Genomic DNA, 12,759 nt, shown 5'->3' with positions numbered 1-12,759 from the left:
TTTCACCGACCCCCTGAAATAAAGTGGGCGAGTTTAATCCGCGATTTGGATAATAAATGGACAGGACTGTTTTGGGGTTTTTTTTTGCGGATTCTCTGTAAAAAAAAAACCAAACATGGACATGTGAACAGGTTCATAGATTATAACGGGTACATGGTTTATCTGAGAAAAACAGAAAGTGCGTTCAAGATAAACTGACATCTGAATGAACACTTAGCATAATGGAGAAAAACGACATCGAAAATGTCCGCCATGATTCTGCTTCCAGCCATATGGACAGTGCCGCAGTGGGCGCTAGGCACAGTCTCCTCGATGCCAGCATACCCACTCATTTTTAATAGTCGCACACCCCATGAAGCTTCACATGTGATATAGGGCTTCAGCCATTGTTGATGTTATTGGATCCGAAAATAATATAGAGACTGTACATCAAAGGAAAATATGTTGAAAAAGGTTCAGACAGAGACCACAAGCACAACATGAAGCTTAGATGTCCTATGAAACAATACTAGTAGATGTTACTACATGTGCTGAGCCCCCCCAATAGCAAGAAAGGTGGATGTGGCAATCTGTTTTGTTTTTTGGGTTGCTGTGCACAATCTTGCTGACAGGTTCCCTTTAAACCATAATGGCTATCTTCACCTGAGAGTGTCAGTGAGGATTAGTACAGTTTATTTAAATTAGTGATGTGTGAAAGTAAGCGTCGCCTGAGCAATTCAATGGCCAACCATTGTGTAACACTAAACATTGCCCGACCAATGTGTAAAACTAAACCTTGCCTGACCAATGTGTAAAACTAAACCTTGCCTGACCAATCTGTAAAACTAAACCTTGCCTGACCAATCTGTAAAACTAAACCTTGCCTGACCAATGTGTGACACTGAAGAATACCTGAACAACTCAATGGCTGACCAATGTGTGAAACTAAACAGTGTCTGCCCTACAAAATGCACTGCCGATGTCTTAGGTAAATTATTTCTGACCAATCCACCCACCACCCCTCTGTTGTTACATTTTTAATTACCGTATATACTCGAGTATAAGCCGACCCGAGTATAAGCCGAGACCCCTAATTTTGCCACAAAAATCTGGGAAAACTTAATGACCAAAGTATAAGCCTAGGGTGGGAAATGCAGCAGCTACTGGTAAATGTCAAAAATAAAAATAGATACCAATAAAAGTAAAATGAATTGAGACATCAGTAGGTTAAGTGTTTTTGAATATTCATATTGAATCAGGAGCCCCATATAATGCTCCATACAGTTCATGATGGGCCCCATAAGATGCTCCATACAAAATTCGCCCCATATAATGCTCCATACAGTTTATGATGGGCCCCAGAAGATGCTCCATATTAAAATATGCCCCATTTAATGCTGCACAAAAGTTAATGATGGCCCCATAAGATTCTCCATAGAAACATTTGCCCCATACAATGCTGCATAAAGGTTGATGGCCCCATAAAATGCTCCATAGATTATGCCCCATAAGATGCTCTATAGATTATGCCCCATAAGATGCTCCATAGATTATGCCCCATAAGATGCTCCACGCATTATGCCCCATAAGATGCTCCACACATTATGCCCCATAAGATGCTCCATACATTATGCCCCATAAGATGCCCAATACTTTATGCCCCGTAAGATGCTCCACACATTATGCCCCATGAGATGCTCCACACATTATGCACCATAAGATGCTCCACACATTATGCCCCATGAGATGCTCCACACATTATACCCCATAAGATGCTCCACAAATTATGCCCCATAAGATGCTCCACACATTATACCCCATAAGATGCTCCACACATTATACCCCATAAGATGCTCCATACATTATGCCACATAAGATGCTCCACACATTATACCCCATAAGATGCTCCATACATTATGCCACATAAGATGCTCCACACATTATACCCCATAAGATGCTCCATACATTATGCCACATATGCTGTTGCTGCGATTAAAATAAAAAAAAAAATCACATACTCCCCTCTCGTCGCTCAGGCCCCCGGCACTTGCGATATTCACCTTCCCCGTTCCACCGCTGCACGCCGCTCTATCTTCCATCCTCCGCAGTGACTGTTCAGGCAGAGGGCGCACACTAACCACATCATCGCGCGCTCTGACCTGAACAGTCACAGCCAGAGGACGGAAGACAGAGCAGCGCGGAGCGGGGAGAGGTGAATATCGCGCAATGCTCACCTCCCCCGTCATACTCTCCTGCTCCCGGCGCGCTCCCTGGCAGCGCCTCACTGTCAGTTGGTCTCCGGGAGCCGGGGGCATCTTCCTATGTTCAGCGGTCACGTACCGCTCATTAAAGTAATGAATATGCGTCCATATTCATTACTTTAATAAGTGGTACGTGACCGCTGAGTATAGGAAGAGCTGCCCGGAGACCATCGGAGATGCAGGAAACGCGCCAGGAGCAGGTGAGTATGTGACAGCTGCCTCTCCGCCTCCCCCGCCGACCCCCTAGGACAACGACTCGAGTATAAGCCGAGAGGGGCACTTTCAGTCTAAAAAAATGGGCTGAAAATCTCGGCTTATACTCGAGTATATACGGTATATATTTTTTCATGAACTCGTAAATTTTTTTGTTCAGAATAGTCACTAATTTTTTTCAGACATAAAAATATTTTTTTACTAAATAATTTGATGAAATTTCCCTTGTTTTAAGGTGTCACATACGTCTTATATTGGTGGCCTCACACCTTGCCTTGTTCATGCTTGTATGGTGGAAGCCAAGCTGAACTTTGGGATCCTGAAAAGCGCAGCAAGAAAAGCAGCAGAAAAGCCAGATAAACCTGCTTTTTGTCTGCAGCTTGTTTGATTCCAAGTGGTCAGGTTTTGGCTGCAGCCTAAAAGCAACATGTGAACATAGCCTTAAATTAGAGGGAAGGTGTAGTTGGATAAAGGTTGCACTTGGTTCATAAAGCTGTTCAGAAAGATTTGTGTTTTTTTCGGTGTATGTTTAAAATATGAAACGGATGTGTTATAATTGCAGATTCGAAACCCTGATTCCAGCAATGTATCAATTACTGGGCTGCTTGTTGCCCGTTTTGATAAAATCACTGTTTTCCTTTGTATAATATCTAGCAGCTCTCTAAATGCTGAGCTCTGTATAACCCCTCCCTCACCACTGATTTTCTGCTTTTTGTGTACACTGTGCATAGGCAGAAAGCTGCCAATCAAAGGTGGGGGCGGGATTATACAGAGCTCATGAGTATGGAGGTCTACCTGGCAGCAGGTTTACTAGTCGTCTAGTGATAATCTCCTGCTTATAATACTAATTTTATCAAAACCATATCAGGAAGCCCAGAAAGTGACACATCGCTGGAATTAGCATCTCTGTCTCTACATTATGCTGCTCTCAGATTAGGTGGCAAAATCCATCACAACAGCGGTGTCAGACGAGGACCCTGGTCCTTCATCACTATGGTGTTCTGTATGTAACGTCCTTCTAGTGCAGGGTTGTGCACTCATTCATCTCCTGATTTCTGGCACCCATAGTGGGCAGCGCATCTGTGTATTGCACACTGTGTGTGTGTTTTGTGCTATTTTATATCATTTCCGAATATTTGATTGAAGCTCCTAGCAATCTAATAAGACAGTTGAGAGATGTTATAGGAGCTTGATTGGGTTTTCTCAATTTTCACCCTTATTTCCCTTTCTAAGTGTTCAGTTTTCTTCATTCCAACAGCAAATTAATTATTACTCTGGGCAAGAATCAAAAGCGAAAGATTGAATCCTCCGATGAAATCTCCGACTCTGAAACAGCCTCGCTAACTTTGAAGGATGAAGACGCTCAGGTGTGTAATAACTTTTCTTCCTCTCTATAAGTAGTCATTATAATTAACCACTTGTTGCACAGCATCTGATATTTTTCAGCAGCTCTTAAAGGGAACCTGTCACCAGGTTTGACCGATATGAGATACAGCCATCACCTTTCATGGCTTATATGCAGCATTCTATAATTTTGTATATCTGTCCTCAACCCCACCTGTAAGACTAGAAAAATACCTTTTATTATACTCACCTGCGGGGCGGTCCGGTCCGAGGGCGGTCTGTGTTCTTGCTCTGTGTGGATGATGCGTCCTACATCATCCACAGTCTCCCCGGCATCACACTCCTGCGCAGGCGTACTTCTCTGCAGGAGCCTGTGGATGTCGTATGGACAGATGTGCGAGGGTTACAGCCCGTGGTGTAGTGCGTGGGCTACTGGATATGACTGTAGCCGGCCATGTGGACTCGTGACATAATACACATTTTATTCTCATATGCTGCATTACAGCATATGGCCACAATAACGAGGGTTCACCAACGCGAGGACCCCCCTATTAACCAGGTCAGAGAGCGGGGGTCTCCCACAGTGGCAGGCGGGAGCAGCCATGTATTACAGCTGTCGGAGCAGGAGACTGGGGCTTCTGCCCCCCAACTACGAGAACTCCATATCACCAGATATATACACTCACCGGCCACTTTATTAGGTACACCATGCTAGTAACGGGTTGGACCCCCTTTGGCCTTCAGAACTGCCTCAATTCTTCGTGGCATAGATTCAACAAGGTGCTGGAAGCATTCCTCAGAGATTTTGGTCCATATTGACATGATGGCATCACACAGTTGCCGCAGATTTGTCGGCTGCACATCCCAAAGATGCTCCATACAAGGCAGGATGGATCCATGCTTTCATGTTGTTTACGCCAAATTCTGACCCTACCATCCGAATGTCGCAGCAGAAATCGAGACTCATCAGACCAAGCAACGTTTTTCCAATCTTCTACTGTCCAATTTCGATGAGCTTGTACAAATTGTAGCCTCCGTTTCCTGTTCTTAGCTGAAAGGAGTGGTACCCGGTGTGGTCTTCTGCTGCTGTAGCCCATCTGCCTCAAAGTTCGACGCACTGTGCGTTCAGAGATGCTCTTAGGCCTACCTTGGTTGTAACGGGTGGCGATTTGAGTCACTGTTGCCTTTCTATCAGCTCGAACCAGTCTGCCCATTCTCCTCTGACCTCTGGCATCAACAAGGCATTTCCGCCCACAGAACTGCCGCTCACTGGATTTTTTTTCTTTTTCGGACCATTCTCTGTAAACCCTAGAGATGGTTGTGCGTGAAAATCCCAGTAGATCAGCAGTTTCTGAAATACTCAGACCAGCCCTTCTGGCACCAACAACCATGCCACGTTCAAAGGCACTCAAATCACCTTTCTTCCCCATACTGATGCTCGGTTTGAACTGCAGGAGATTGTCTTGACCATGTCTACATGCCTAAATGCACTGAGTTGCCGCCATGTGATTGGCTGATTAGAAATTAAGTGTTAACAAGAAGTTGGACAGGTGTACCTAATAAAGTGGCCGGTGAGTGTATATTACAACTGAGTTTGTTGCTCATAGCAACCAATCACAACGCTGCTTTCATTTTACCAGACTGTTTAAAAAAATGAAAGCTGAGCTCTGATTGGTTGCTACGGCCCAGCAACCAATCGTAGCAGCTTTCAGTCCTTGAACTGCTCCGATAAAAAGAAAGGTGCGCTGTGATTGGTTGCTACGGACAACAGAGAACATTTTACGTAGACGCTTCCCGAACATTTTCCCCAGTGTGTCTTACATGTCTGCCTCTTCTGCTATCGATCCCGCGGCGGTTTAATACAAGCACTTTTTCACCCACCGTCTTGACAAGTTGTCCTACCCTTACAGTTTCCTGAAGCTTTTCTTGTGTAAGCAGAACATTATTCTCTACCTGGCAGTCTCACCGCCATGCTGGGAACCAGTTTTTTTATCTCTTTTTTGCCTCTAAGAGTCATTTTCTGAGGATAATACTGTAATTTCTGAGACTTGTTAAGTCAGCCCACACATAGAATAACCTCGCAGTCCTGAGCGGGAACTGAGAAGTAAGCTTCCCTTTAATGACGGCCATAGGATCCCTTTAATGACGGCTCTATCATCCCTGCCTCTTTTATCACCATTTGTTTTACTGGAAGGATGATGGCTATAGATTACTCAACGTGTCACTTTGGATTTTGTACATAAATGTATATGGGGGTGGCTTTAGGATGAACCAGTCCATCAGGCCCATTTTTGGGGGCTTTTGTACATGCAATATAAAGAGCTGTAAACTTTTCTCTCATTCGCATTCTGCTCCCTTTAACATAACCCCTGGGTCCGGAGGAGGAATCTCTTTCCATACTGTATATGCAGCACGTGTGTCACGGGAAGACTAGGTGGGCCAGAGCTAATAACCCGGGCCCCTGCAATTTCCCTCAGACTAGGGAAATCCTGACTGACCCTCTACCTAGAGTTTACACTGATGGTGTGCATGTCTAGGCCTCGACCCTCACCCTGTCTCCTGTTTCAACCCTAGGCTGAAACCACCGCCCACCACCCAGTGAAAAGATAATACACCAATACCCACAGTTAGCACAGACAAGGATAACGGAAAATATACACCACGCCGCAGTCACTCAGGAATACACTAAAAATGCGCAGGGCAAAATAAATACAAATATAGGAAGGAGTAAATAAGACAAAGGGAAATACACCACCAGATACTATACTCCAACTCCTAGCTCCCCACTCCAGACCGAGATAACCAGGCACTAGTCAGAAGCTATAATCGGCGACGCCCAATGTTCAGAAGAACTATATAAAGGCAGTGGGCGTGGCCCGGCTTCCAATCCGAGCACCAGCTAAATTAACCCCGGACCAGCTAGATAAAATCTAGCCGACGCCACTGAGCACATAGTGGACAAAAGCGGAATTATCGCTGTCTTTCGAATGCCCTGGTATGAACAGCGTCCGACATGACAGTACCAGGCCTTCTACGAGGGACCCCAGGGCTCTCATGGCTTATAGGACCCGGCTTGTCCGGATGACGGCGGTGAAACATACTGACCAGCCGGTCCGCATGAACGTCCGAGGCTGGTACCCAGGACCTTTCCTCAGGCCCATAACCACGCCAGTGTACCAAGTACTGTAAAGTGCAGCGCACTACACGAGAGTCAACCACCTTGGAGACTTCGAATTCCAAATTACCATCCACCAAGACTGGAGAAGGCATAGGTGTCGCGTCCACAAGACCCACCGTCTTTTTTAGCAACGATCTGTGGAACACGTTGTTTATCTTATACACCGTAGGAAGCTCCAATCGGTACGCTACAGGGTTAATGACGGCGGCGACCCTAAATGGACCAATAAACCTTGGACCCAATTTAAGGGATGGTATCTTGAGTCTTATGTTTTTTGTGGATAACCACACCCAGTCATCCACACTCAGGTCCGGACCTGGCACACGCCTACTGTCAGCCACACGTTTGTACCTAGCACCCACACTCAACAGGCGCTGTTTAACTCTCCTCCAGACTGATGACAATTGTGCTCCTAACTGGTCCTCCTCCGGAACGCCGGAAGAGCCCCTCTGACTCAAAGTACAAAATTGAGGATGTAGCCCGTAAACACAAAAAAACGGAGATTCCCCAGACGACTCTTGGCGGTGATTATTGATGGCAAACTCAGCCAAAGGAAGGAACGTAGACCACTCCTCCTGGTTATCAGAGACAAAGCAGCGTAAGTACTATTCCAAATTTTGGTTCATACGCTCAGTCTGACCATTTGACTGAGGATGAAACGCCGAAGAATGAGACAACTTGATCCCCAGCCGTGAGCAAAATGCTTTCCAAAATTTTGCCACAAACTGAGTACCCCTATCAGACACGATGTCAGACGGAACCCCATGAAGTCTGACCATCTCCTGCACAATTACCTGAGCCAGAGTCTTAGCGTTAGGCAACGAAGGCAAAGACACAAAGTGCGACATTTTTGAAAACCGATCAACAATCACCAAGATGACCGTGTTACCAGCTGAGGAGGGCAAATCAGTGATGAAATCCATGGAGATTTCCGTCCATGGCTTACTAGGTACCTCAAGAGGAAGGAGTGTGCCAACAGGACGGGAACGGGGCGTCTTAGCCCTAGCGCACGTGGTACAAGCTGACACGTATGAGACCACGTCCTGTCGGATCTTGGGCCACCAAAACCGACGTGACACCAACTCCAAGGTACCTCTAACCCCTGGGTGGCCAGCCAGGACAGCATCATGATGCTCCGCCAAAACCTTTAAGCAGAGATGAATCGGTACAAAAGATTTGTTGATGGGAAGCTCAGATGGTACCTCCTCCTGAGCCTCGGCAATCTCAGCCTCAACCTCGGTAGTGAGAGCCGAAACCACAACACCCTTTTTGGAGGATGGGTACTGGATCCTCCCGAGGTTCTCCCCCCGGAAAACACCTGGATAGAGCATCCGCCTTAGTGTTTTTAGACCCTGGTCTGTAAGTGACGACAAAATTGAACCGAGTGAAAAACAATGCCCAGCGAGCCTGCCTGGGGGACAGACGCTTGGCTGACTCCAAATACAGCAGATTCTTATGATCGGTAATAACAGTAACCTGATGTACCGACCCCTCCAAGAAGTGTCGCCATTCCTCAAAGGCCAACTTAATTGCCAACAACTCCCTGTTGCCGATATCGTAGTTACGTTTGGCGGACGACAGTTTCTTGGAAAAATAAACGCAAGGACGCAAATCACTCAAAGATGAGCCTTGTGATAGTACCGCCCCCACACCAACCTCAGACGCATCGACTTCCACAACAAAAGGTTTTGATACGTCTGGCTGCACAAGAATGGGGGCTGAAACAAAACTGTTCTTAAGAAATTCAAATGCGCGTACAGCAGCCTCAGGCCAAACGGAGAAATTGGTACCCTTTTTAGTCATGTCAGTTAGCGGTTTAGCAATGATGGAAAAATCCTTGATAAATTTCCCATAGTAGTTAGAAAACCCAAGGAACCGCTGAAGTGCTTTCAGGTTATCAGGCCGTTCCCAATGCAGCACCGCTTGCACCTTAGCGGCGTCCATTTTAAAACCAGAAGCAGACACAATATAACCCAAGAAAGGCAACTCTTGAACAGAAAATACACATTTCTCAGGTTTAGCATACAGCTTATTCTCTCTGAGAAGCTGTAACACCTACCTGACATGATCTAAATGAGCATCACGGTCGCAAGAATATATGAGAATGTCATCTAGGTACACGATAACGAATTTCCCCAAAACATGCGAAAACACATCATTAATGAAATGTTGGAATACTGCAGGTGCGTTAGTCAACCCAAATGGCATCACCAAATTTTCAAAATGACCCTCAGGGGTATTAAAAGCCGTCTTCCACTCATCACCTTGACGGACTCTTATGAGGTTGTACGCCCCCCTGAGGTCAAGCTTGGTAAACCACTTAGCACGTGCCACCTGGTTGAACTAATCTGGTATCAGTGGCATAGGGTATGGATCACGAACCGTAATCTAGTTCAACTCCCTGAAATCCAAACACGGGCGTAATCCGCCATCTTTCTTCTTCACGAAGAAGAACCCTGCTGCCACAGGCGAGGATGAAGGCCTGATGTGCCCTTTGCTCAAACTTTCAGCAATGTAATCCTTTAACGCTTGTCTCTCCGGACCGTAGATGTTAAACATCCTTGCTTTAGGCAATTTGGCCCCTGGTTTAAACCTGATAGTACAGTCATAGGGACGATGTGGCGGCAACTCTGAACAACCCTTCTCAGAGAACACATCCACAAAATCCAGAAGTGACTCCGGAACGCTTGAAGTCACAGCAGACACACATGTGGCCAGGCAATTCTCCTGGCAGAACTCGCTCCACTGAATTATGTCCTGAGTTTTCCAGTCAATTACCGGGTTGTGCATAGACAACCATGGAAAACCCAAAACCACCTGAGCAGGATGATTCCTGAGCACCTTAGGCTACGTTCACATTTGCGGTCAGCGCCGCAGCGTCGGGCGCCGCAGCGGCACCGCATGCGTCATGCGCCCCTATATTTAACATGGGGGCGCATGGACATGCGGTGCACTTGCGTTTTGCGCCGCATGCGTCACTGCGGCGCCAGCGTTCGGGGAGCAGAGGACGCAGCAAGTTGCATTTTTGCTGCGTCCAAAATCAATGAAAAAAAGGACGCATGCGGCGCAAAACGCAGCGTTGTGAATGCGTTTTGCTGCGTTTTTGTTTGCGTTGTGCGTTGCGGCGCCGACGCTGCGGCGCACAACGCAAATGTGAACGTAGCCTTCCATGTAACCTGCTCGGAATGTAGAACCCCAATGTAGAGTTTCACCTCAGCCACAAATTCAGTAATCTCCCCCTGTGAGAGAGGAGCAGCATTGATGGTGACCACGCGGATAGGATGAGGCAGTTTTTCAATCCTAAAACCTGCTGTGCGCGCAAACTCCTCATCAATGAGATTTGTGGCTGAACCACTATCCATAAAAACAGTAATTGGCAGCTCACTGCCAGCGATAATAACCTTAGCAGGGAGCATGCATTGAGAAACCACCATGGAGGATACACATAAGCTCCGATTGGTCTCCTCCACACCCTCTGAGCTTTGAAGTTTTCCGCCGTTGCGTTTTTCTTAGACAGCAGAGGACAGATGTTAATAAAATGACCAGTTTTACCGCAGTAAAAACAGGCTCCCTGCTTCCTGAGCTCAGGGGCACGACGCTTCACATGTGACACCCCTGCGATTTGCATAGGCTCCGTGGGCTCACCTGCAGCAACCTCACGTGAACCTAAACCCTCTCCCATAGGCGGTGTCTCATGCTCCCCCTGACACAAACGGCGATCAATGCGGACAACCAGACTCGTAGCGGAATCTAGAGAAGCAGGAGTCTCGTACATCAGAAGGGCTTTTTTAACCCTTCCAGAAACCCCATGAATAAACTGACTCCGCAGCGCTGGATCATTCCACTGTGTATTGATCGCCCAGCGACGAAATTCAGAACAGTAATCCTCGGCAACTCGCTCCCCCTGGTGAATAGTGCGTAACTTAGATTCTGCTAGAGCCATTCTGTCATGCTCATCATAAATGTTTCCAAGAAAGGAAAAAAAACTCTCCACAGAGTCAAATGCAGCAGAATCAGATGGCAAAGAAAACGCCCATGCTTGGGGATCCCCGCTTAACAATGACAACACCAGGCCCACACGCTGAGCCTCATTACCCGAGGAGATCGGGCGCATACGGAAATATAGTTTGCAAGCTTCACGAAAAGAAACAAATTTACTGCGTTCCCCAGCAAATTTTTCAGGCAAAGGAGACTTAGGCTCAGCAACTCTACCTGTCGCTCCAGCTTGCACATTAGATACTGCTAGTCCTTGTTGCTGCACTGCCCCCCTCAACTCAATGACCTGTAGGGACAGCGCCTCCAACTGGCAGGTTATGGAAGTCATGGGATCCATGACAAAACAAAAAGAAACCCCCCTTTTTTTTTTTTTTTTTTTTTTTTTTAAGGCCGATTATAATGTCACAGGAAGACTAGGTGGGCAAGAGCTAATAACCCGGGCCCCTGCAATTTCCCTCAGACTAGGGAAATCCTGACTGACCCTCTACCTAGAGTTTACACTGATGGTGTGCATGTCTAGGCCTCGACCCTCACCCTGTCTCCTGTTTCAACCCTAGGCTGAAACCACCGCCCACCACCCAGTGAAAAGATAATACACCAATACCCACAGTTAGCACAGACAAGGATAACGGAAAATATACACCACGCCGCAGTCACTCAGGAATACACTATAAATGCGCAGGGCAAAATAAATACAAATATAGGAAGGAGTAAATAAGACAAAGGGAAATACACCACCAGATACGATACTCCAACTCCTAGCTCCCCACTCCAGACCGAGATAACCAAGCACTAGACAGAAGCTATAATCGGCGACGCCCAATGTTCAGAAGAACTATATAAAGGCAGTGGGCGTGGACCAGCTTCCAATCCGAGCACCAGCTAAATTAACCCGGACCAGACGCCACTGAGCACATAGTGGACAAAAGCGGAATTACCGCTGTCTGTCAAACGCCCTGGTATGAACAGTGTCCGACATGACAACGTGTGTACACAGAGCTTGGTAAGGCAGAGACCGTAACAAACCGTCTCTGCCTTCTCTGTGAGGAGTCTGGCTGTGTCTAACAGCTGGCTCCCTGCTCCTGCGGCTGCACCATCAGATATATATGCATTTTTCTGTTTTGGTGTAGTTATACTAATAAACTGTTTGAAGGTTCAGAGGAATCTGCGGCACTAGGTGAAATACTCTTTCCAGGTTGATTTCTTTAAGCGGAGCTGAGCAGACTTCCACACTTCCAAGACATCAGCACGTGGGGGTGGTGCACCGAAGAAAGATAAATCAAGACTTTATGTGTAGCAAACGAAAAAACAGATCAGGCACTCACCCAACGTAGCTGTGATTAATGTCCTTTATTCGCTGAACTCAGCGTTTAGACTTCCATGGAGAGGCGGCAGGAGAATGAACAAAAGAGGGTGCGGGGAAACAGGTGAGGACGACGGCCGTTTCGCACGAATGTGCTTCCACGGGTCCAAGACTTGGACCGTGTTGGCACTTGCACATCCAGACGTACCCACGCACCCACTTCTATTTGGTCTCCATAGACCTCTATAAACAGAAGCTCAGGATTTGCACTAAGTACCGTAAGCCCTTCCTAGATTTTTTTTTTATTCTCTGCATCTGTAATCCCTGTTCTTTTATGGAGTAAGTCCATATTTATCCATATGTGAAAATCAGGGCTGTGGAGTCGGTAAGCCAAACCTCCGACTCTGACATTTCCATGACACTGACTTCACCAAAATGGGCTCTGACTCCACGACTCCTGCCTGGGCTATGCAGTAGGGCTATGC

The 12,759-nt window shown here is 46.8% G+C and overlaps 2 protein-coding genes across 7 annotated transcripts in view; one reads left to right on the top strand and one right to left on the bottom strand.

The window, feature by feature from the left end:
• The window catches only part of CHD9 (chromodomain helicase DNA binding protein 9), a 203,831-nt gene that overhangs the window by 120,603 nt on the left and 70,469 nt on the right, over positions 1-12,759 (top strand). For all 6 annotated transcript variants that reach the window (XM_077288200.1, XM_077288199.1, XM_077288202.1 and 3 more), the window contains one exon: positions 3,712-3,820. In XM_077288200.1, coding sequence (XP_077144315.1) covers positions 3,712-3,820 — 109 coding nt within the window. The remainder of the gene's footprint in view (positions 1-3,711; positions 3,821-12,759) is intronic.
• Positions 6,912-12,759, bottom strand: part of LOC143807039 (uncharacterized) — a 293,401-nt gene continuing 287,553 nt past the window's right edge. The window contains exon 2 of the mRNA XM_077288208.1: positions 6,912-6,942. The gene's annotated coding sequence lies outside the window, so the exon portion shown is untranslated. The remainder of the gene's footprint in view (positions 6,943-12,759) is intronic.

The sequence above is a fragment of the Ranitomeya variabilis genome, chromosome 2 (assembly GCF_051348905.1).
Source record: "Ranitomeya variabilis isolate aRanVar5 chromosome 2, aRanVar5.hap1, whole genome shotgun sequence".
NCBI classification, from domain to species: Eukaryota; Metazoa; Chordata; class Amphibia; order Anura; family Dendrobatidae; genus Ranitomeya; species Ranitomeya variabilis.
This window is presented reverse-complemented; position numbering and strand designations above follow the sequence as displayed.